General features: G+C 50.7%; 9 protein-coding genes across 9 annotated transcripts; 3 read left to right on the plus strand and 6 right to left on the minus strand.

The window, feature by feature from the left end:
• Positions 1 to 1,520: 1,520 nt before the first annotated feature.
• Positions 1,521 to 3,836, minus strand: AA0111_g4869 (hypothetical protein; the record flags this gene model as incomplete). The annotated part of the gene is made up of 3 exons (XM_028650917.1): positions 1,521 to 2,980; positions 3,105 to 3,320; positions 3,380 to 3,836. 3 exons carry the CDS (start codon positions 3,834 to 3,836, stop codon positions 1,521 to 1,523), a joined length of 2,133 nt encoding a protein of 710 aa, XP_028507562.1.
• A 4,408-nt stretch (positions 3,837 to 8,244) lies between these two features.
• AA0111_g4870 (hypothetical protein) lies at positions 8,245 to 12,630 on the plus strand (the record flags this gene model as incomplete). The annotated part of the gene is made up of 3 exons (XM_028650919.1): positions 8,245 to 8,397; positions 8,513 to 9,826; positions 9,892 to 12,630. The coding sequence occupies 3 exons, from the start codon at positions 8,245 to 8,247 to the stop codon at positions 12,628 to 12,630; spliced, it is 4,206 nt and encodes a 1,401-aa protein (XP_028507383.1).
• A 551-nt stretch (positions 12,631 to 13,181) lies between these two features.
• Positions 13,182 to 14,439, minus strand: AA0111_g4871 (hypothetical protein; the record flags this gene model as incomplete). The annotated part of the gene is made up of 3 exons (XM_028650920.1): positions 13,182 to 13,340; positions 13,443 to 13,968; positions 14,084 to 14,439. 3 exons carry the CDS (start codon positions 14,437 to 14,439, stop codon positions 13,182 to 13,184), a joined length of 1,041 nt encoding a protein of 346 aa, XP_028507382.1.
• Positions 14,440 to 14,886: 447 nt separating this feature from the next.
• On the plus strand, positions 14,887 to 16,471 carry AA0111_g4872 (Delta(14)-sterol reductase; the record flags this gene model as incomplete). The annotated part of the gene is made up of 3 exons (XM_028650921.1): positions 14,887 to 14,960; positions 15,008 to 15,306; positions 15,357 to 16,471. The coding sequence occupies 3 exons, from the start codon at positions 14,887 to 14,889 to the stop codon at positions 16,469 to 16,471; spliced, it is 1,488 nt and encodes a 495-aa protein (XP_028507381.1).
• Positions 16,472 to 17,042: 571 nt separating this feature from the next.
• On the minus strand, positions 17,043 to 17,945 carry AA0111_g4873 (hypothetical protein; the record flags this gene model as incomplete). Its single annotated transcript, XM_028650922.1, has 1 exon — positions 17,043 to 17,945. One exon carries the CDS (start codon positions 17,943 to 17,945, stop codon positions 17,043 to 17,045), a length of 903 nt encoding a protein of 300 aa, XP_028507380.1.
• A 601-nt stretch (positions 17,946 to 18,546) lies between these two features.
• Positions 18,547 to 20,033, minus strand: AA0111_g4874 (hypothetical protein; the record flags this gene model as incomplete). The annotated part of the gene is made up of 2 exons (XM_028650923.1): positions 18,547 to 19,374; positions 19,425 to 20,033. 2 exons carry the CDS (start codon positions 20,031 to 20,033, stop codon positions 18,547 to 18,549), a joined length of 1,437 nt encoding a protein of 478 aa, XP_028507379.1.
• Positions 20,034 to 20,697: 664 nt separating this feature from the next.
• AA0111_g4875 (hypothetical protein) lies at positions 20,698 to 21,314 on the minus strand (the record flags this gene model as incomplete). Its single annotated transcript, XM_028650924.1, has 2 exons — positions 20,698 to 21,062; positions 21,116 to 21,314. The coding sequence occupies 2 exons, from the start codon at positions 21,312 to 21,314 to the stop codon at positions 20,698 to 20,700; spliced, it is 564 nt and encodes a 187-aa protein (XP_028507378.1).
• Positions 21,315 to 21,604: 290 nt separating this feature from the next.
• Positions 21,605 to 22,204, plus strand: AA0111_g4876 (hypothetical protein; the record flags this gene model as incomplete). Its single annotated transcript, XM_028650925.1, has 1 exon — positions 21,605 to 22,204. One exon carries the CDS (start codon positions 21,605 to 21,607, stop codon positions 22,202 to 22,204), a length of 600 nt encoding a protein of 199 aa, XP_028507377.1.
• Positions 22,205 to 22,283: 79 nt separating this feature from the next.
• On the minus strand, positions 22,284 to 23,351 carry AA0111_g4877 (hypothetical protein; the record flags this gene model as incomplete). Its single annotated transcript, XM_028650926.1, has 4 exons — positions 22,284 to 22,497; positions 22,559 to 22,704; positions 22,753 to 23,015; positions 23,063 to 23,351. 4 exons carry the CDS (start codon positions 23,349 to 23,351, stop codon positions 22,284 to 22,286), a joined length of 912 nt encoding a protein of 303 aa, XP_028507376.1.
• Between the last annotated feature and the right edge of the window lie 693 nt (positions 23,352 to 24,044).

Raw genomic sequence — 24,044 nt, forward strand, 5'->3', positions numbered from 1 at the left:
CAGTTGCTACCAGCTTAAGAGGGCGTTCGGAATTCTGGAGAATTCTGCGTCCATACCAAGAGTTATCTTCAAGGAGACACGCAAAACATGCATCAAGTTGCTGTTGCCTGCACTGAAACGACATTGGGTCGATGGATTTGATACCTACCTAGGTAAGTAACTATAGACGCCGCACGGGTGTCGGACTATGGACCTTGATGATTCTGTATCAAATGGCTACACAACTATCAACTCTCGCTCTGTTCAGCGTCATATTTAGCATATTGATACTTATTGCTAAACAAACATGGCGGTCTCTAAGAAGAAACTCTTGTTCTTTTATTTCTCTTCCTAAACATTAAAACTTACCCCAAAGGTATACGCACATCTTTACATCCTAGCTTTTGTAGAAAGTTAGTAGTTTATGCCATTGTAGTATTTCGTGGTTAGCAAGATAGGAAGTGGAGGGAAAGAATTTTTTCACAGGAGCAAGCTTGGAAGCATGCTAACTTCACCAATTGCGACTCCAAAGATAGACCGCTTCAAAGAACACATTGTGACTAAGATCCAGCGGGAGTTTTTGAAGAGAGAAACACGGCACTGTGATTTCGCATCAAAACAATGCACTACTGATGAGCCACGCGCCATGTAAGAAGTGGCACTACGGGCACTGCCAAATTCAATGCCACCAGGGCAGCGATTGTGACCTGCACTTTCCACCCTGCTGGCATATATCGTGCAAGATTAGAAAAGCTGTCCATGGTTATTATGCCACCTCACATGACAGTTAGGTAAGAAGGTCTACGTTCTCTAAGCAATCACGAAATCTTCAAACTTAAGCACATGTCGAGGCCACGCGTGGTCATCGTGATAGCGGATTCGTCAATATAAAATCGTCGTATATAAACTTTTACGTTTTACACTTGCTTTCTCTTACATACTTGTATACAAAGCTTCGAATTCGAAAAGAGAACCAGCACTATCTGTTGACTTCCAATTACCAAATCAAGCAAGCATTCCTAGCCCGAACTTTCTAGAGAGTCAAGCAAGAAAAGGCTTTACCAACATTCCCAGAACAACATGTTTCCTGGTGGACGCTCACGCTACCCGTATCAAAACTCCCTCCAGGACCCTGACAATGGTGGCGGGTTTTACCCTGATCGCATGTACTGTAAGTTACGAGTTACATAAGACAATGAGACATAAGCTGACCTACTCTACCCACAGCGCACACTCCTGGCGCATTGAGAGGCGAAAGTCGCTACAATCATGTCTTCGGGACAAGTTCAAGAAACTGGAGTTATACTGACAATGGAAGATATGGAAGATTTGAGCCCTACGACAGGAGGGGACCCCGAAGGTTGAGACGAGGATGGTGGGAATGAAGAGATGGCTGATGTAAACATCACAAGGATAACTTATGATGAAATGGTGAGAATTGATCAGTGTTCGTCTCCTGGACAGAGTCTGTTGTTTAGTCTATCCATACAATCACTACTACCAACCTATCCTGGAGAGCCTTCCCGTGCTCTCGTTTTCACTTAGTCCTGTTTCGCGAAAGCATATATCTGTCGGAACTGTGTGTACGAGACTTGCCCCACACCAGGTCCAGCGTTATATTTGGCGTATCTCTTAATCATCTTCACCTCATCGCTCTCCACTCGGTCTTCTTCAATAGGTAAGTCCATGCTATCGCCGTTGCCTGTAGTTATACGGGCGAAATACTCTACTTGACCAGGCAGGTTTACAGATTTTGCGCTCTTGTTCATCGTCTCATCAGCGACCGATGCAGATGGCGGCGGCGATGGTATAGGTTGATAGGGCGACTGGTATGCTTGTGGGCGTGAGAGTGGCTGAGGAAGTACAGAGGAGATAATCCTGCCCATACCGAAACTCAATAGATGGTTATCTGAGGTTCTCGGAGGCAATGAAGGCATCTCTGACATCTTTTCTTGGGTAGCAGGCGCATTCTCTTGTACTTCACCCATATCCGTATCGCCATTACTTGTGGATAGCTTCTCTTGATTCTGTGGTAGCTTTTGCGACTTTTTCGAGGAATGAGTGAACCGTTCAACTGGTACGTCGGGTTGGATATTTGCTGTCGGCTTGCTGGATGTCAAGGTACCCAGATTTGCGGCAGCCGTTTGTCGAGTGGCTCGACATGTAGTCATTTGAGGTGGGCCTTCAGCGTCGATGGCGGTCGCTCCCTGTGGTGAAGCTGTATCATGTTGGGATTCCTGACCTTTGCGCTGCTCAGACTTCCTTGGGCGGCCGACTATGCCACCGTGTTTCCCTCGCTTACGGTCTCCCGATTGAACAGTTGACTCGCTCTTTCTCTTGTTGGACTTCCTTGAATTTGGAGGTAGCCTATCTAGATTGGAAGGGACGGCTTCAGCTTCAGCAGCAAGTAGGTACGCAGAGATAGGTCCGTGATGCGGAGCCGCTTTCTCTTCCTTGGCTTCTGGCTCATCGACGGCTGTGGGAGGTGCTAGAGCACGACTAGCTAGAGATACGCTGGCCTCTTCCTGAACTTCATGCTGCCCCTCAGCTTCCTGGCTAAGCACTGCAGGTGAAGATGATTGGGTATCTGCAAATGGTCCTTCACCTTCGGCTGGTGCAGCTTCGGGTTCTTGGGAGATAACCTTGGGCACTGAAGATTCCTTTTTGTTCAGATTGCTTATGCTCGATTGGATTTTCCCTCCTTTTTTTGGCTTCTTTGTCTTCTTTGATCCGGGGGTAATATCGTCTCTGGGCATGTAGCGTCCGTTTGGGCCGCGGACCTTGCCGGCGCCCGCATCTCGTACTGGTGCCTCTGGTTCAAGGTCTCCGGTGGGCTGGGAATCGGAGTGGCGTAACATGGCGTCACCAATAGGTGCTGACAAAGAAGCGCCAAGTTTGTCTTGTGGCATATCGTGATCAAACGCTTCTTCGATTTGAGGTACGTCAGGCCGGAGCGATTCTGACTGGGGCTTTGCCTGGCCGTCTGAGGCGGGGAAAGAACCTTGCGCTTTGTTGTCAGTAAAGTACAATGGAAGAAAGCGGGAGCGAGACAAAGAGGTGATGGATAAGTCAAGGTAGTCAAGTAAAGTTCGGCAAGCCTGGCGGTAATGAAATAGTAAACGTACTTCTGGACTCTTGAGTATTCTGGAAAGGAGCTACTGAAGATGAAGGATGCTCCAGCGCTACATGTTGCGTTTCTGAGTTCGGTGGATCAGAAGACCTTGCAGAAAGATTGGATGGAAGAGGAACAGAAGTCGAGTGGAGATGATCCTGGAACTGTGACTGATAGCGGGCAGGTGTGGTAAAGTCAAAAGGAGCTTGTAGCTCTGGTCTCGAGGACACTGGAGTGTTGGACATTAACACATGTAAACAGATATCTGCGAATTTCACTTCAACTCACCATTAGACTTGGTAGTCCCTTTGGACGACAGTCCAGTCAGGTGTGATTTCCTCTGCAGTCCGTCAATTGGATACATAATACCAGGAGCGGCTTCGCCGCGCGCATTGTTTCGAACCGTAGCTGATGACATCTCCTTGAAGTTTCTGTCGAAGAATGGCCACTTGTCCTGGGCTTTGTTGGTAAGAGATCGAACCCTGCGATAAGCCCTGTCCAATTTGCCGAATGCTTGGGCTGTACGGATCTCTGCTGTTGAGGAACCATTCTGGAGGCCATCGAGGTAGTTTTCCCACATCCATGCAGCGAGCTCAATGTCTTCCTGCAACTCGCTTTCGCAAAGGTACCGGTGAATATCCGTTAATGTTCTTAGATCGATATGACCGATTACTTCCTCAGGAAGCATTGAGTTTGGCTCGCCATGATCGGAGGGATTGTACAGGATATCGGGGTTGGGTGCCATGGTTGTAAAGCCGTTGTGAGATGAGTTGACGATACTGGGAGGAGCGTTGACTGTAAGGCCTAACACTGCCCAGAATTTTGCGGACGTTGACAGCCGAAGTGAACGTGGAATTGGTGCTGTTCAAAAAGTTGGTGTAATCATCCAAATTTTGTTATTGTCGCGCAACCAAGCAACACCAGCGGTGAGGATTTTGACCGGGCTGTGGCCGGAGTCGGATAGCACTTGTGGCGCCTGCGCAGCGCAAGCAACACGAGTGAAAGCTTTTAAATGAACCAAGAATGCCTACTTTATAGCACCTCGCAGCAGACTTCTTGAAGAGTTGGGCAGCTGGGTAGGTTTCATGCAAGAAATATGGAGTAAGATGGTGACGGCAAAGGTAAGGAGCCCGTGCCCGATGCTGGTGTTCCAGAAATTCCGTAGCTTCGATGGAAACTTCAGCATGGCACCAGCCCCATCATGTGATAAAAGACTCGCCACTAATAGCACACCATGCGGCAAGACTTCAATTAATGTTGAATGTTGTTCACTTTTTCATTACTTCTAGTTTATCTTAAATGCAACCCATTGGTGTTCAAGCCTGGAGGTCGATGGGTGTGCAGAAGGTGCTGGCGATCGCACGGAACATTTTCCGCCACTGTCAAACCTTGGAACACAGCATTGAGAGCTTGCGACGCGAACGATCGGTAATGTGACAGTAAACATCCTCATACGATGCTGCAGGTTAAGCAAGATGACGAATATCCGAGCAGCTCACTCTGCATCTCACCTTCAGGCGTACCAAACACTCTGCCAGACTGCGATGACCATGACGTCTAGCATCTGAATATGTACATTCATGTTCAATATCCATTACGAACACCAATCTATGTATTCCCAAGCTCTTCCCTCCAGTGTCCCATGTGGTTCTCTGAAATCTTTGCCTCCTAGCCTTATTCCTGGGTGAATTACTTCAAGAAGAGCATAGTTTTTACTACACTGAAGAGCAGCGGCCAAGCCCTGTCCTCTAATTAATGCCACAAGGTATTCCACCATGTAGAAGACTTTTATGTGTTTCATCACTGACTGGAAGCGCGTCGAGCTCATCAGTATGATCATGAAGTTGGAGGTAAAGGCGCTTGTTATGATGCCATACACCGCAGGTGATCCGAAACAACTCTCCTGGCTTAATCGGCCGTTGGCAATGACAATTTCGCTACTCAAGGACATCAAACTGTCTGGAATCTGATGTATTCGCTGTGTTATCTCGCCTGGTCCACCACTTTCGCCCGAAACTTCACCTGTTCGATTTGATAGATCGCTGATTGGACCGAGGGACCATCTCTCAACCTTGTACAAGTCTGTTGCTAATGTGAAGAGTGTACGCATGTCAAACGGACACGTATCTTTGTATCCTTCAAACCGTTCTAAGATACGTGGCTTGCCAAAGAAATGATCGCAAGGACGGAGTAGTACGGGCGCATAGTGTCTTCCTATATAGTCTCCTCGGCATATAGGACAAGGACACGCTGCTGAGCATATCATGACGCGTACCAACTTCTCTATGCACAACTCGCGAGGGGGACGTAGTTGATTTGCGGGCATTTGACTTGTCTACGATCGCAGTTCTAGATGGGGACTTTGCTAGGTGGGATGTACAGCACGGAACAGGGCGAAGGACCTTACATCAAATGTTGCAGAAACGCCCACGGGGTGTGAAAAACACTCGTTAGACAGCGCTTGTGACTTCTGCAAATTGTTATGTGGTGTCGCGCTGGGTGAGGGTTCGCAACATGATACACAGTTCGCGGTGTGGTTCGTTTGAGCGACATGTCTGAGTATATGTAGGTTAATAAACGTTCGATCCATCTTTGTAAGTTTCGTTGAGCTTACAATCCTACAAAATATGTGGTATACACTCGGAATATCAAAAGGTTACCGTGCCTGTTGAATCATGTCTCTGGTCCTCAGGATTATATCGTTACTGATCGCTTGCTGGCTTTGTTAACACAACCGCACTCCTGCCTTAGATCTATGTGCCGCTTTTGAGACATACAGCAACTGCTAGAGATAGTCGAATGGCATGCTTTAAGCGATTCTGATTTGGTTTCCAGCAGTGTCATTGTTAGCTTGGAGCACACTGGCACGGTCTGAGTGAGGCTCTGCACATAAGTCGAGCTAGGCTGTAATCTTGACGGTCGACGCCGTGGGACTGGCACATTATCTACTTGCAGTTGTGTCTTGTTTACAGGCTTCCAAAGAATCTTCGGAGATCGCAAACGAGCGGCCTGTGGTGGTGCCGATACGGAATGTGAGTTTAACCTTCTAGCATGTCGCTTCCACTGCGAGTGCAGGGTTTCCAAATCTTTCTTAATTTCTGGGTGGTCACTTGCCACTATCCAGGCTCCATATTGGTTCGACGATTGGATCTTAAAGTGTATTGCTGGGGCTACGATGGCAGTTGGCCCTTGCTCCGCAACAACGCTCCAAGTCTTTCTGCGAAACCATTGCGCTATGTAAGACATGGGGACATCGCAATACTCCTTACCTCCAGCATTGTCGGCCAAGGTTTGGTCTGCCCAGATTTTGCGCATTAGGAGGTGTGTGCCTGGTTTCGTCTTATCCTGAGGGTTCATAATGCTACCAAACATGAAATGTTCCCAGCCGTAGCCCCATTCTGTTTCCGGACAATCGATTTGGATATGTGGCTCGTTCAAGTTGCCTCGTCGCAATACACCTATAGCATGGACTATTTCGTGCACAAGTGTCGTGGCGAAAAGAAAATCGTGCCGAAATTGCGCACACCGCGATGCCGTTTGATACTCACCAGTGGAATAGTAATCACGAAAGCACTCCGCCAATTCGATCCTGCAAGAATATTGCCGCTGGAACGCCGGACAACATGAGGTGGCATGGCTCGGTTTTGCAGTATCACGCATCGTGCGGGCATATACTCGCTTCGCAGGCGGTTGAAATTGGAACGAAACGCTGTGTCCGATGCAATGCAATGCTTCACGCACTCCGGCCAGGTATTGACCGCGTTTCGCTTTGGACGCTTTCGCCAAGGGATCTGAAAGATGGTTCTTTTGTGCGTGGCCGATAGCGACTGTTAGTTCGCGTCCGTACAACAGCGGTATGAAAAAGGTAAGGAGAGTATCGTGGCTGATGAAATGCGAGGCTAGCTGCAGCATTTGCCGCATAGGCCCTTCACTATCAAACCAATGGAACGCGGGATGAACAGAATTATCTAAGTTTCCAGGCAAAACACTATCGTCATCTAGAAGCTTGAAGCGATCGTTTCTGTTACATGCTGCAATGAGCCCATTTATTCCGGCACTGGTCTCTGGGGCGAAGCGTTTCTGCTGTAGTGGAGCGTGTTCCGTCATGGTTTGCGAATACAGGACCAGCGTCCGGCTACTTGTATTCGAGGAGGTTCAGCGTCGTATACGTCTCAGAGGTAGACCTATCTGGGAGAGTCAACTATAACACAATGACACAAAGCCACGATACACGTAAGCGAGACAACTGGTGACTGGGAAAGATGTAGACTAGAACAATGCCGAGATAGCACATTGTGCCAAATTGTTCGAGAAGAAGCGCGAAGAGCTTCAGTGGCTGATCGTCAAAGGAGCCTGATCGTTGTGAAGTCCTTGAATGTTGACATGCAGAGTCGCGATATTGATTGGCGCTTCTCAATCAAAGCCCCCACATGCAGTACAGTCGCAAAGCTAGGATGATAGATGGAACGGAAATCGTTCCGCATGCACGCTGAGAGGTGAGCAGCCGAACTAGTCGCTATCCTGTTTAGCATACACGATGTTAAAATGTGCGACGGAGCTGATAAATTGCTCAGTAGACTTGTTCGTTCTAAATTTGAGAGGCTACAGGATAGGTGAAGATACCTTAGCAACCAATCTAGACGAAATTTCAGGTAGCTATGATGCTGCGAGTAGCTTGATATCACTTCGTGTCGGTTTAATAGTGTTAGTGGGTCGCGCCTCCGATAAGCAATGGGCAACGGAGAGATCGCATCAAAATCGTGCAGTAACTGATACAACAGGTCACAGAGGAGGGGTCGTGCCGATAGAGTTCGAGACCGCTTCGTGCAGCAACCAACGTTCTGACTTCAAATGATGGTGAAAGTGAGAAGTCAAACAGAGCAAGACGGACGCGTCATGTGCTAGCGCGACTCTACCGTGTTCTCGACGCGATTGCCCCGCTCTGTCCTTCAGTGCCGCCATTTGTTTACACTGCATCTCCCTGTCATTGTAATCCATGCTCTTGTTCTTGTGATTGCTCTCTCAACAGCCCCGCTACCACTGTTCCACAAGCTCTATGTACCTGCAGGGAGCTACTGCTTGAAGCGTCAACTTCGCTTCTACCGTACATCAATACACATCCGCAGCACTTCGCTCATGGTCGCTCTCTAGACATGGACTGGGACGAATTCCAGCGCCGGGTTAGGCAAGTGGTTCCTGAACAGGAGCTCAAAGCACGTCGGTGCTGGATTGCTGTACTCGATCATCGCAAGTCCACCAACGACAGCTTTGAGGAAGCTGATTTCATATGGATGATCGGTCACAGTGTAAGTGTCAGATCTGCGCGTATGCTTTATGTAGTGATGCACGCAAGACAAAATTGGAAGGCGGCGAGGTCCATTTCCCGCGCATGTGTCCACCAACCCACTTACATGATTTTAGAAAATTTCGATGCAAAAGATACGGGAAACATACGAAGAGAGGCACGGATTCACAAACGTTCAGCTCAGTTTCAAAGGTCGCGTAGTCGATCAAAACGACGTTATCAAATCTCTCTTGCTGCCGGGTGACGACCTGGTAGTCTTCGTTGCTATAGACCCGACAAACGCAACGGTGCAGCATCAGAACTGCGAACCAACATTGCTCGAGGAACAACTAACACAACCCGGTGTCGCAATACACGAAACTGCGACTAGTGGTCACATCACACAAACGACAAACGGTCATGCCGGTCTCGGAACAACGGGAAGAGACCTACTACCTGAGACTGCCACGACTTCCCTCAGCCCATCCCAAGGCGCATTAGGCCGTTCGACATCGCTTTCTAGACCAGTTCTTTCTCCATCATTGACACCAAATTATGCCAGTGCATTGAGTAGCGTCCCGCCTGTGGAAGACCTGGCCAGGCACCCGTCATGGTACCAATCACGAATTTCTACTCTGCAACCTGTACAGGAAGAGCTGCCTCTGTCATCACAGCGATGTAACAGCGTATCAAACACACCGCATCCTTCAGCAAATGCGTTCCACGAGACAAACTCGCTGAAAACTATTGCTACAGGCATGGACAGCGGAACACCTACTGTCAAGATTGAGCATCCAACGGCAATAGGTGACAACGTTCACATTCAGGAAGAAAGACAATCTTCTGCTCCTTTTCAGGATACATCAGTTCTCCAAAATGGTAATGTTGAGCCGGAGAACAGCTTTGGACCTAGCAAAATATTCGAACGGCCGATCTCCTCAGAACTGAGTAGGAGAGAAGAGTTAGGTTCTATTGATCGTTACATTCGCTCAGTCATCGAGCTCCAGGATCCTGACGCCCTGGAGACTGGTGTCTCCACATCTCTCAAGATCCTGGCGCAACTAAATGAGAAATTTTCTCAATACTCAACCTCTAGCGCAGAGGCTGCTTCGTGGGTACAAGCTATTGAGAAGGTTCTTCCTCAGTCGGAGCGAAAGCGCACTGTGGTCGGTGTGGTAGGTAACACAGGGGCTGGGAAAAGCAGTGTCATCAACGCTATGCTTGACGAAGAGCGTCTTGTCCCGACCAATTGCATCCGCGCTTGCACCGCGGTGGTAACTGAAATGTCGTGGAACAACAGCACCGAACCATCATCCAGATACCGAGCCGAGATCGAGTTCATAAGCCCGGCGGAATGGGAGAAGGAACTTACGGTCCTCTTGCGCGATTTTCTCTCCGAGAATGGCACACTTTCGCGCGAAGCGCAAGATCCCAATTCCGATGCTGGCATAGTAAGGAACATCCTCGTGAAAACTGCATGTGAGACATACACTGACTCCGTACACGTACCTTCTAGGGATGGGCGAAGTTTCATTCTGTCTATCCTTCGATTCCCAAGGATGATTTGGGCGCGTGCGATGTCCCTTCGCTGATGTCCGAACGAGCTGTTGTCGAGGTGCTCGGGACGAAGAAAAAGATTCACGCAGCCGAATCACAAAACTTCTACCAGAAACTCCAGGGTTATGTTGACAGCAAAGAGAAGATTTCCAAGAAAGACAGGAGCAAGGAAAAGGTATCCAAGAAAGACAAGAGCAAGGAAAAGGCATCCAAGTCAGCTGTTCAGATGGAGTATTGGCCGTTGATCAAGGTCGTGAAGATCTATACGAAGAGCGGTGCCCTATCAACAGGCGCCGTAATTGTGGATCTACCAGGTGTCCATGACAGCAACGCTGCAAGAGCTGCTGTTGCTCAGGGATATATGAAGCAATGCACTGGCCTATGGATTGTTGCCCCTATCAATCGGGCCGTCGACGACAAGGCTGCCAAGACCCTTCTCGGGGACTCATTCAAACGACAGCTTAAATATGATGGCGGCATTTCGAGCATCACATTCATATGTTCGAAAACTGACGACATCTCTGTTACTGAGGCAATTGACAGTCTCGGACTCGGAGAACAAGTCACAGAGTTTGAGGAACAACAGGACCAATACAACGAGCAGATTAAGCAGATCCAGAGCAAGACTGCAGATCACATTGAGTCGCGAGAGGTCTACACGATTGCAATCACGGGTGCAAGCGAGGAAATTGAGCTCTGGGAAACACTATTAGAAGAATTGGAGGAGGGAAACCCAGTGTTCACACCGCTGCCGAAGACCCACAAACGCAAGAGGGCTGGCTCAAGCAAGCAACCACGCAAGAAGACACGGTTTCTCGATGACGATACATATGATGACACAGACGACGATACAGACGACGATACAGACGACGGTATTCAAGATACCGATCACAACAAGTCTGAGAGTGACGATGAAGTGATATTCCAGGTCGAGAGAACACGTCTATCCAAAAGTGACATCAAGGAAAAGCTCAAAGAGTTAAGGGAAACGGAGAAGAACGCTAGACGTGAAGAGAGGCAGATCAACCGCTCTATCGACGAGTTGAAGCCTCGAATTCACGAACTGAAAGCAAAAAAGGCTGAGATCAAAGCAAGCATTAGTCGTATCTGTATTGCGGGCAGAAACCATTACTCCAAGTCTGCTATTCAGCGAGACTTCGCCACAGGCATTAAGGAAATCGACCAAGAAAACGCAGCCGAGGAAGACGAGGGCAATTTTAACCCTGAAGTAGAAATGCGCGATTACGACGAGGTTGCTAGGTCGCTTCCAGTCTTCTGTGTCAGTAGCAGAGCGTACCAGAAGATGTGTGGTCGCATGCAAAAGGATGACGGAGTGCCAGGGTTCGTCGATCCGCAAGATACGGAAGTTCCGCAGCTCCAAGCTCACTGTAGAAAGCTTACTGAAGGTGGGCGCATTCAAACCAGTCGCGCGTTCTTGACGACCGTATGCCAGATGCTGAGCACATTCAGCCTCTGGACTTCGGATGACGGAACAGGCCTGCAGATGACAAAAGAAGAGACCCAAAAGCAGGTCATTCACTTACAGCAGAGGCTCAATGAGTTGACAAACGGATTGGAGGCAGCAATTCGTACTTGCGTCAGAGAGATGCGATCAGAGTTGCAGTCTCAAATCTTTGACAAGCTTCCAGAGCTCATCAATGAGGCTATACATACTGCGCCAGCAACGGCGTATGCTTGGGGTGACAAGGACCAAGGCGGTCTGATGTGGGCATCATACAAGGCTGTTGTTCGACGCGACGGCGTTTTTCAGTCTGCAGCCGCCGGTCATCGTGATTTCAACGCTGATCTTGTGAGTCCTATCAAGATAAAGTTAGCAACAGGCTGGGAACGAGCATTCCAGGTGCGTCTCCCGAAAGCCGTTGATACGTACATCAAAAGCTCAAGCACGCTTCTACATGGGTTCCACGAAGCTATCAAAGAGTACACGAAAACCAAGGGTGTCACTTTGGCCAACCTCCCAATCCTAGAGACACAGATCGGCAACTTTGAACAGCTCTTCAAAGATCTTGGAGGTGCCCTTCTTATCCAAATGACGGAGCTCCAGCGTGAAGCAAACCGCGATTTCACACCCTGTATCGCAAAAGTTATGCATACCGCCTACAGCGCGTGCAGCAATGAGTCTGGCTCAGGACAATACAAGCGCATGAAAGAGCATATGGCAAACTACGTTGATCAAGAGCGAGACAACATGTTTCGTGAAGTGCTCGAAACTGTCGTCAAGCATCTCGACGACTTGTGCAAAGCACTGCAAGAGTCCATGGAAGCCAAAGCCGATGAGATCCTTGTTCTTATGAACAGGGACTACACTCGGGGTGGTGTGGATGGTAGCCAGCCCGTTTATTTGCAGTCGAGGGAAGCTAGTGAGCTCAGATCAGATGTCAGAGAGATCTTGGAGGGCGTCAGTGCGCAGTTCGAGCCCATCGCCAATGCCGATATTGCACGAGATGAGGCTGCGAAGACGAACGACGCGTGCAGTGAAGGAGAAGAGCGCAGCAACGTCAATGCGCAAGAAACCCGGAGTATCTTCGATTCTACTCATGAGATTGTTGAGGATGCTGTTGATGGAGCAGATTCAACGAACACCCAGCCATCTGCTAAGAAGCAGAAGGACGACACGGGCACGGAACATGCTAATCTACGTGCCACAGTTGAGGACGACATTGATGAGGCGATGTAGATCGTCTCGCAGCTATGGCAACATAGCGGCATGTTAGCTTTCAGTGACCTTACTGCTTTCGATCCGCTGCATTATACCCCTGGCGTGTGCCGATTTCTTAAGCGGGCGTTCAACATGGATATCAGTTCACATATCGGCGAGTTGATCCGATGGGTTTCAGTTTTACGAGTTGCGGCCTCATGCGGAGAGTGCTGGAAAGTATGCTCTTTCGATGAGCGTTCAGGGAGCAGACTAGAAATCTTCCCTGCCATTTCAATCGGTGCTTCTCCAGTATCTTTAGTGTCGGCTTTGGCCACTGGCGAGCTCTCGTTCGTTGGCCGGCCAGAGACATGCCCATCTTGTAGTAGTATCTTACTGATGCATCTCTTGACTAATCTTTCTGACGGCTTGTGCACTTGTGAATGTGATCCCAAGCAGTATATGCTGCATGCTGTACTTTTAGACCAAGTATGCTAGTAGTCTATCGTTTATGCGCTCCTGAGCGACTAATTGTCCATTACCAAACCCCAAAACGCCGCGTCGTTATGCCGTTTACCAACGTACTGCCCCATTTAATCGTCCCACTCCTCATCCAGGTTGTCTATCAACCTATCCTCATCTTCGTTCCTGCGTCCTCTTCGCCCACTGTCCTGGCCAAGCGAGACGCGGCTGTAGCCCCGGCGGGAAGGCATAAAGCGCGCACACGAGGAAGTAAGAATGATGAACATGTCCTTCACGATGTCAGCAACACCAACAAGACATTTGTAAACGTGTCATCACCACCGGGCGCTACTACTACTACTCCTTCTACGACAACATCGGAGTAGACTTACAGAGAAGAAGCGCCAGATACCTGCCCACATGGCGTAGTTGGGCAGCTGTCTCCATCCGCGCTGGTGCATGACTGTGCGCTGGTAGACGCAACCACCAGCAAAGTATACGAGCACGGCGATCAATACAATGACACCAAAGACACCACCAGGGCCTAGAGCTTGGGTGTCCTGGTGTACGCCACCGCATGCGAAGGGTGAGCGGCCCTCGAAGAAGTATGAACAGTCGTCTACTGCAGCGACGAAGGATACACTAGTTTTCGCAAGCGGGTCATTGTCACACAGCAGAGAGATGATGGTGGTCTTGCGGCGCTCGACATCTTTCTTAGGTTTCTTCTTGTCGCCGCCATCCTTATCGTCGTCGTCGTCGTCGTCGTCGTCGTCGTCGCCGTCGATGATCTCGCGGGTGTCGAGAGAGGTGGGCTCGAGCGTGCGCTTGGACTTGGAGGATAGAGAGGGGCAAAGCGAGCCACCGGTGTAGTTGAGAATAAGTTTGCGACCGCGGAAGATGGGCTCTGAGTTCTCAAGACTGAAAGTTGTAAGTTGTTAGCATTGCGCCCCAGTAAATGTTCCTGCCTGGTCGCAATCAAGCATCTCGACTGAGACCCCTCCATCTTTCCCCGCCGTATAGAATGCAGACTCACCCTATCGCCCATTGCTTGTCTCCTTTCTCGTAGAATGCACTGACGTTCTTCCACAGTCCCTTGTCTAGCTCCTCCACTTTGTCCAATTCCTCAACTACCGGTCCACAGAAGTTGATCGTAAAGTTGGCGTTGTAATCATAGCCCTTGGCATGCCAGCTGCCCTCGTCGCCCTCCTTCTTGCTGTTCTTCTTGCCATCTGATTCCGATGGTGGAAGGCGCCGCATGGGGTTTAGGTCGAAGAAGCGCTCGGATGTGGGCGAGATGACGGTACATGGCTTGAGCTGTTTGTCCGAGGCGGCCGCTGCGAACGAGCCCGACGCTGCCAGAAGCAGGAGAGAGTAGATTAGGGATAGCATCGCGTAGTTGATGATTGGCGCACTACGCAATGCAAGGGTCGAGGCGTGGTGACGGTGGAGGTGAAGATGATACGATTGTTCATGTTCGCAACACGTTGGCTTCCGGCGCCGCGCCCCCATGTCTAGGTGCCTTGCAGCGGCAGGAACCTCGGGCGGTAAGGCCAAAAGGGGTTAGACTGGCCAAGACAGCGTGTGCGCGTCATTACGGCTGCAATGCATTCCGAGATATTTCCCATCGTCTGATGTGCTCAGCCTCAATCATCACTATATAGAACACTGCATCCGTAGTCGTCTTTGGTTCAGGCGGCGCGACAATCACCATCGGTGAAGACAAGAATTGAGAGAAGGCACCCTTGTTGTGAAGACGCGACCGGACCCCTATTTGTCGACCTCGCTTACTTTGCGACTTTAACCGCGCAAAGAACGCGACAAGGCGTAACCAAAAACATGTCGAAAGCAAAGACAGACAAGGCGACCAAGTCCATCGCCGAGGAACCTCATGGCTACGAATTTCTAGGACCGTAAGTTTATCCACGCCTTGACGACCACAGCGCTAACCACATTCCAGCCCTGGAGCTTTCATCATCTCCTTCGGTCTTCCGGTTTTGGTCTATGTCTTCACATTCCTGTGCAATGACATCTCTGGATGCCCAGCCCCTGTTCTACTGCACCCGCACAGCTTCAGCCTTGAACAGCTGAAGAAGGAGGTAGGATGGCCTGGCTTCGCTGGTCTTCTCAACACCCAAGCTTTTCTTGGTACCTTAGGTTACTACTTCTTGAGTCTGGCTCTTTATCGATTCCTTCCAGGCCAGGAAGTCGAGGGAACGGAGCTCAGGAGTGGTGGTAGGCTCATGTACAGGTTCAACGGTATGTTCACCCCATAGGAATCTTCTTTCCTCAAAGCTAATAAGACACAGCCTGGAACTCTGCTATCTTCATCATGACTCTCCTTGCCGCTGGCACCATCTCTCATGGTGCGGAGTTTCCCGTCTGGACCTTCATCACTGACAACTACGTCGGCATCCTGACAAGCAACATCCTCATCTCCTACTTCTTGGCCACTTACTGCTACGTCGCCTCTTTTGGTGTCAAGCATCCCAAGGATCCCAACATGCGTGAACTCGCTGCTGGTGGCCGTACCGGCAACATGCTCTATGACTGGTTCATCGGACGTGAGCTGAATCCCCGTATCAACTTGCCCATCTTTGGCGAGGTAGATATCAAGGCTTGGTGTGAACTCCGCCCGGGTATGCTTGGTTGGATCATCCTCGACCTCGCTTTTATCATGCAGCAATACCGCAACTTTGGCCGCGTCACTGACAGCATCATTATCGTCACCGTTGCCCACACCGTCTACACTTTCGATGCGCTGTACATGGAACCCGCTATCCTTACCACCATTGACCTTATCGCTGATGGCTTCGGTATGATGCTTTCCTTTGGCGATCTTGTTTGGGTCCCTTTCACGTACTCTATTCAGACTCGCTACCTATCCATCTACCCAGTTGATCTTGGCCCCATGGGAGTTGTCGGCGTGCTGGCCGTCCAGGGTATTGGCTACTACATTTTCCGCTCAGTCAACAACGAGAAGAACCGTTTCAGGACCAACCCCGAGGACCCGCGTGTCAAGCACCTCAAGTACATCGAGACTGCTGCTGGTTCGAGACTTCTTGTCAGTGGCTGGTGGGGTATGGCGCGTCACATCAACTACCTTGGTGATTGGTTCATGAGCTGGAGTTACGTCCTACCTACTGCCATGTCTGGCTACCTCATTAAGAACGCTGCACAGTCTCCCATCACTGCCACTCAAACCGATGCGTACTTTTTCAAAGACAGCTACGGCAAGTACGCGGTGCCCGGCGAGGCTAAGGGCTGGGGTATGATCTTCACATATTTCTTCATGGTATACTTTGCCATCCTGCTCATTCACCGCGAGCGTCGCGACGAGGAGAAGTGCCGCAGAAAGTACGGCAAAGACTGGGACCGCTATGTCGAGCTTGTTCCGTGGAGGATTGTTCCCGGTATCTACTAGAAGGTCCTTGTTCGGACCTTTAAGGGGATGGAAAGGGTGGGTGTGACGCTACCGTACGCTGCGGTTGAAGACGTGCATCCGTTACATTTTTGTTATGTATTTGTAAAAGAAGACTTGGGATGGAATGCTACCGCGAGATCGGTTGAAGACATACATTCACGCAAGAGTAAAGTATTGGGTGGGGAGGATGGAATGCTACCGCCCAGTCGGTCAAAGACATACATCCGCATAGGCTTAAGGGTAGGAGGGAAAGGGTTGCAACGCTATCGCAAGGACGATTGAAGACGTGCGCCGGAATCTTGAAGATACGTAGAGGAGCATGTAGCGCTATCGCTCTCGAGCGATCGAAGACGAACATGCCAATTATATAATGTTTATTACACGTCTCACAAGGAATAGTCCAAAGTGTAGAGAGAAGTTGAAAATTGCTATACTAGTCGTCAAGATGTCGCTGACCAGCAGCCAGCAAACCAAACAATGCGCCTTACACTATCATCTATAAACTAAACAAAAAGAAGGCAAGGCATAATCTCGTAGTTGAAACATTGGATCATAGTCGTCATCGTCATCATCATCGCACTGCAGCACCCTTGCGATACGTCCTAGTCTTCTCATCCCATCCATCATCCCCCAACCTCCTACTACCTCCATGGCTCCTCCTTTCCTTACTTGTTCCGTCATAGTCACTCTTGCTCCTCGTGTCAGCGTACTTCCGACCACCGTATCCACCTAGCAATAGCCCCGCTGCAGTGCCTAACCCAGGGAAAATGGCGTCCCCGATGATGGTGCCTGCACCTGCGCCGAGGAAGGTATCTCTGTTCTTATGCTTCTCTTCATGTGCTTTGTCATATGAGTGGGTTTTCCTAGGCTTGTGTCTACGGTGGTCGCGATCGCGGTCGCTGCGGTCTCTGTCAGAATCGTAGTCGCGGGTTGAGTGGCTGCGGTGTCGACCATGGTGTCTGCTGCTGCTGTGGCGGGGCGGCGGATACTCGTCGGGATCGGACACGGAGCCTAGACTTGTGCTGCGATCTGAGTCTTGGTCTGCGAAGCGCACACGTGCAGGTTGCGAGTGGCTTCTGTGGTGTTGGAGAGGAGCACCCAAGTAACCGTTGTTTTGAGGGGGTGCTTGCTTTGGTAGCGGCATTGGCTGCTGATGAGGGAAGTAGCCTGCGGGTGGTGTTTGTGGGTATGGCGCTGTCATGGCTTGAGCGTTCTTCTCAGGGTAAGGCTGGTATTGTTGTTGAGGTGGATAACCATGTGGTTGTTGCTGCGGTTGCTGGGAGTATGCTGAATAGGACGGAGGAGGCGTATTCGCATACGCAGGATTATGAACGTTTGGTTGCGGGTAATGTTGCGCAGGTGGTTGTTGATATTGTGGCGGCTTCTGTGGCTGAGATGAATATGGGTGTGGTGGGTGACTACCTGGCAGTTCTTGCGCAGCCTGCGTTCCGAGGGAGTATTCTTGGGCCGCCATCTCTTGTGGTCTTTGGAGATTTCTTGCAAAGAGATTTGTCACTGTCGGGAGGCGAAAACAACGGTACGACAGATGGTATTAGGTGTATGTGTTGGGAGATGTTGCAAACCGTAAGAGATGATAAGATCACAAGGCCTTGGCTAGATAAATACCAAGAGCGCGTGCATCTGTCACCAGTCCATACAGAGTACGCTGTCCATACGTCATTTGATCAACGGATCTACTTTGGGTTGCTTAGCATGCAGCTCGGCCTGTCCGGGGAGCTCGGCAAGCTTGTCGGCGCGAGGCTCACAGGAGGCAGACCTATGGCAAAATCCGGAGAGAAGCGTCCATGAGTTTCGGTTGCGCAACAGACAGCTGACGTGATACAAAAACAATTAGAAAGCTTTGACTCGGAAGGAACTTGTGGTTACGCTAAGGTATTGGTAGATATAGTGCCCGTGGGCTGGGTATCTTGATCATGATGAAAATGCGTCTACCAGATTGTGCTTGACGCAACGCCACACTAACCAAACGCCAAGAAAGAAAGAGCAAACTCCCGCTCCAATGAGCGTTTTCAACGAGACTCTGCCTATGCAATGCAAGCAGCTGGGCAAATTTCTCAGGACTTCGTCGCCACGCCTGTAGTCACAAGCGGAATGTTCTGCGCTTCAGCATCGTCTTGCTGGAGCCCATAATCCCTGCGCATGGGCACGCCTTCGACCTTCTTAACGTTCTTGCCTTCGTGCCACATCATGATGCCTGCAATACCTGCCACTATGCAGCCTAGCGCAACGAAGAGGCCAGTAGCCCATGACGGCCTCTCAATGCGGTTGTAGTGCCACATGTAGAAGCACAGAACGATCTGGAAAAAAGTGTTCCATACATTGTTCCAAATGACGAAATCCATCTTCCAACTCTTAGTGGGCGGCGCGCGAATCGCCGTGGGGGGTGGGTCTGGGATCGCCTTGACGGGTATTGGTACAGCTGGATCTTCGGGATCGACAACGGTCGCATCTGCTCCGTCAGGCAACCGATCTGAACCCGGAAGTCGAAACCATCCCCGATGTATCCCAGCAAGGCGGCGAATGCCCATCTCTTTGCGCTTCGATCCACCAATCCTCCAACATGCCCAATAGTATAGATCACGGAACCGCCAAGGTGCTAGACCAAATCCTGTAACGCAGAAGAGTGCGTTCAAGATCTGTGAGTCGTACTCGACCCACTTCCGGCGCGGAGAGTTGATGTCGTCACAGGTAGGTGTACACATGGCAGGTGCGGCATTGCAAAGAAGGAGGAAGAGCATGCCGCCCCAAGCGACAACGTTTAGGCTGTAAAGTGTAATGAGAAATCCGGCGGGGGTCAGGAACCACTTCCAGAAGCTTTTGAGACCGATCTTGAATGACTGGGTCCATGGCAGCTTAGGAGGTGGTACGTAGCCGTTGGCGTACTGTCTGACTGTTAGCACGAACATGTATGAGAGAGCAGGCGAAGACGTACATGGCCTGAAGAGGTCCTTTTTGGCTGGTGCGGCCTGTCATCGTCGAGGTGTTCTGTCGCAGTTTCGGAACTATGCTTCGATTGCACGCCAGCCGCGACATATTCGTCATGTCCATCATACCCCGCTGCTTGCCGTGTATCCTCTTCAGTCAAGGCAGGAAACGGCTCTGTGTTCAACGCATTGCTCGAAGAGACCTTGCGCTGACCACCGAAGTACGGGCGCTCAGATTGCTCGGCGGGGGACGCGGCATTGGTGGAAGTACGCGACCGCTGTTCGGCCTGACTTGCTCGTGAGCTTGCTCTCTTCCGTTGTGTATCCTCATTCCATCCATCAGAACCAAAAGAGCCCTTTCGAATGTCTGATAGCGAGGGGGCTTTGGCGGCTGTAGTTCCCGTAGCTGCCCACATGCCAGGCGGAGGGTTCACGTCCATAAGTTTTCCGGTCGCAGTACGAATTCTATTCGAGACGGTCGAGGCATTGGTCGAGGTGCGTTCGCGCGTCGTTGCAGAGGGTGACTCTACAGTAGGGCTCGATGCGTTGGGGCTGCGAAGGCCTTCGGGCTGAGGGAACGGCACCGGCGTTGGTACGCTACTATTCTGAGAAGCCATAGTTGCTAGAGGCAGGTCGCACGTTCGCGCCTGTTTTGTAGGGGAGTCGCCCCGTTCAAGCTTGTGTGCGGCTCAACGTGTCAGCCAAGGTGGTTGATCGCTGGTATGGTTGGCAATGATGCAGTGCCTTGGCGGGATCCTTGCTTTCCGTCTAATATCACTTGGGATGGTATATGTGTATTGGTACGAAACCTGCTTCGAAGAATAACAGGACTTGTATCATCAACGACATGGTTGCGAATGTGGGATTCCTTATAGTTGTTGACACCGGCGTGATGGGAAGGAAGTGGCCTAGATTGTTGCCGAAGCGGCTCTTGCCAACCCCAGACCCACTGACGTGCAGCGTCAAGCCACCCGCTAGATCGCTCTTTAGTATACGAATACGCGTAAAGGTGCTTCGCCACACATCATGGCGTCGCTGTAAACGCGTCAAGGTTAGACTTGCGAGATAACTCATGAAATTTGTGCGATGCTGTTATTCGTTTATATTTTGTATCTAGGAGGTTTTTGCTCGGATGCTCCACCCACAACAACCCATCTGTTCACATACTTTGAGTTTTGACGAACGGAGTGGCTCCGACGCGACCCAACGCGATCATGGCACTGAATGCTAGTCTGGACAAGCCCAACGCCCTACAGACTACCCCTTACCCAAGCTTCAAACTTACAGGAAAGCTAGCGCGCCAGCAATAGCGACCAAAACTGGGAATTCGTGACCCATGGCCAAGGGCGCGGCAGCATTCGTCGTCTGCTCTGGTAAACCAGAGCTAGTTGCACTCGCGCCCGAACTGCCGCTCGAAGAAGCGCTAGGTTCAGGTGTCTCGCCCGCTGGAATCGACATGACACCACTAGACTCTTGAGGGGGAATTGACACGTCCGTTGCACTGGGCATAGGAACGGGAGTTGTAACGACAGACTCTGTAACGGGTGGAATCGATACGTCTGTCACGCTAGGCATAGGGACAGGGCTGATTGAGCCAACAGACTCTGTTTCTGTAACGGGTGGGATGCTCATCATGCTACCGGTGCCTACCAAGATTAGACTTGTGCCAGACTGTGTTGAAGAGAAGGTATTTGCTTACATGGCGGGCATGGAGGCTGCACGCAGTCCATATAGCATGACCATGGGTCCGGATCAGCAGAGGTCTGAATGGTAAAGATTGCCTCCGACTCGGGCGTGGGACTGACGAATGGCGAGGTCGCGACCGAGGGCGTCTCTTCTTGAGCTACGGCAACGCTAGCCAGAAGCAGTAGTGTGGGGATGGAGATTGCTGCGAGCATGATGACGGCTTCTTGAAGATGATACCGGGGTTGAACGTTCCTCAACAAGTTCGAAGGAGTCTTGACATGAAAACAGTCACCGTGGGCAAGGTATAAGAATGTGTGCTGTCTGCTGCCTAGGCCGCGTCGCCGCTTCCCATAGTTGCTCGGCTGCCCTCATATGACTGGTGGGGTGTCTTTCAAGATCTTCGCTCCTTCCGCAACCGAGTAGCTTCCTCTCCCCCCCAACGCCGTGCGCAACCTTGGACCACCAATAAACCCCCAGCACGACTCCGCGCCCAGCCTCCATCATGACGACGTTTTCCGTAAGACCAGATATGAAACATGCCATCGCGCCATCCCCGCTGCAGACTTTCGTATCAACGGGTGCCGAGTCAGCCGCAGGGTCAAGCCACCTTCCGAATGAGATATCGCTCGCCCGCCAGATACTGCACAACCTCCAGTACCAGCACTATTGGTCCGACCTCCACGTACACACGCACTCACCGACTACCCACGAGCCTCTTCCCCGCCCGCTGGTCTCTGGGCTTCCCCCGCAGCGCCTCTACGTCCACCCCGATGAGCAGGTCGAGCTACTGAAGAAGGCCGACCGCGAAAGGAAGGCGCGCGCCGAGGGGGAGGCAGGCGGTTTGGAGGTCAAGGCAGAGCCTGAGCGCGAATGGATACTACCCACAAGGCTGAATGAGAAATGGACGCTGCGTGGATTGGCCCAAACCTTCGATGCCCTCACTATGGTACCGCCTACTCCAGACTCTTCAACCACAGTAGAGGAACGCCCGAGCAATCCATGGAGAACAACCAAGCGCGTATTATTGGCATCGGTAGATACGGACAGTACAGTTGTCTACTACATCGTGCACGATGGCGTCGTCAAGCCTCGCCAGAACTGAGCAAGAGATGAAGCATACTATTGTAGACGACAAAGCACTGCTCGCCCGGTCCACTGACACACCTAGCCTCTGCACTCCCTCATGGGATCTCAGGAAAGATGAAGTCTCCCGGCTTCGGCATCTCGTAGAACCGGCTCATGTTCACCTCTGTCTCTGGCGGAAGCTGGTGCGCTTCCGCCCACTCTCGAACCGCCGCAAAATCTCGGCATCGATGTTTCGTGTTGAAGTCGACAAACGGCGTTGGGTTTGGCTCAGTGTCAGCCTGCCACCACACTTGACCAAGCACCCCGACACTGAACGTGGGTGTACCAAGTCAGTACATGTCTCACATGCAGTTCGCATAGGGATACTTACTCTGGATTGCACTGTAGAACCTGCCTCAGGATATCCAGGCAGTGTGTCGTGTGTAAGCGCACAATGTACTCGCTGTTGATGAAAGGGCCTTTCTTTTGAGACTTGTAGTAGTCAAAATTCCAATGCAGTGTCTTGCGGAGGAGGTTCTTCAAATTTCAGTGACATGTTACCAGCGGACCGCTTCTGCTGCTTACCAGACAGTGTAGGTGATGAAGGCCTTCGACATTAGCTGGGAAGCCACCACCATACTCTTGGCTGACTTTGACTTGATCGTGGCGCAGCCCCGTCCGTTTAGCTTCGTCTTCGGCTATCACCACGCCTCGATAATTCACACCCAACGCGTCCCATGCAGCGTCAACCTCCGGGCCTGCCGGCTGTCGAAACGCGTTCTGGTGAAGGAAGTTCCCGTTGAACAACTGCGTATGCCAATTCGGTTGCACATCTCTGACAACCGGAGCTATCTCTATTAGTGTCATATTCCGTCTTCGTTCGTCTGTTACATACAGTATCGCGAAACATGGTGAATGCAAAAGTCATCCGGGTCGGTTATCAAATTTGATCCGTTCACTGTGAAGACTATCCACATCGCTGCGCCAACATACACAATGGTACACGCTATGAGAGTTCTGACTGCGACTTGTACATCGCGACTCAATCGTTCGTTTGCTTGGGACTTGAGAGTCAATGATGTTGACGAGGATGAGCCGGGCAAAAGAGTGTCGTCGTCGTGGCTCTCCGAGTCGCGCTGAGATAGACGCTCGTGCCGAGGACGGTTACGAAGGATGTCGAACATGACGAGACTGTACAGTAGATGCACACGTCCTAGTTCCGGGCATCGATCAAGAACGATAAGACTGGAAGACAAGGTCGAGACAGATATGTACTTGCAGCGAGGGGTGCAGGGCTCTTCAATTTCGTTCCCCCTACAATCTCCCGAGTACTACAATCGGTGCAAATTAGACGTCAGTACAGCAATTTCAGCCGTGTATGACAAGTAGTAACACTGTGATGGCCGTCAGACCTGTCAAACACGTTGGTCGTGTGATGCGAAAAGCGATTCGTCACTTTTCTCGCAGTACCTGATCCTGTTATATGTTCATAATTGATGTTAGCAAAACTCAGTCTATTTCATTGGAGCATCTGTTACCTCACTCGTTACCATGGTACGGCACTATTGAAGAACCTGCGTAAAGGTATCTCAACACTAGCAAAATTTGACTGAATGACTTACTTCACCCTCTCATCATCCAGAGAAGTTCGGCGCTAGACATGAGTTGAATTTGCGATGAGCAAGCCTGTACTCTGAACTAGCTGCTACAAATGAGTCTAGGCATATAACGCTGACTTCATAGCAACGATACACAACTTCCCTCATCTCCCGGATTCTACTATCCAATGAATAGCTGTCATCACCGGTATCACTTGTCTTGTTTATAGGGCATCGATGCAGCTAGCACTATAGAGAGCATTTGAACCATGGCTTCAC

The sequence above is a fragment of the Alternaria arborescens genome (assembly GCF_004154835.1).
Source record: "Alternaria arborescens strain FERA 675 chromosome Unknown contig_9, whole genome shotgun sequence".
NCBI lineage: Eukaryota > Fungi > Ascomycota > Dothideomycetes > Pleosporales > Pleosporaceae > Alternaria > Alternaria arborescens.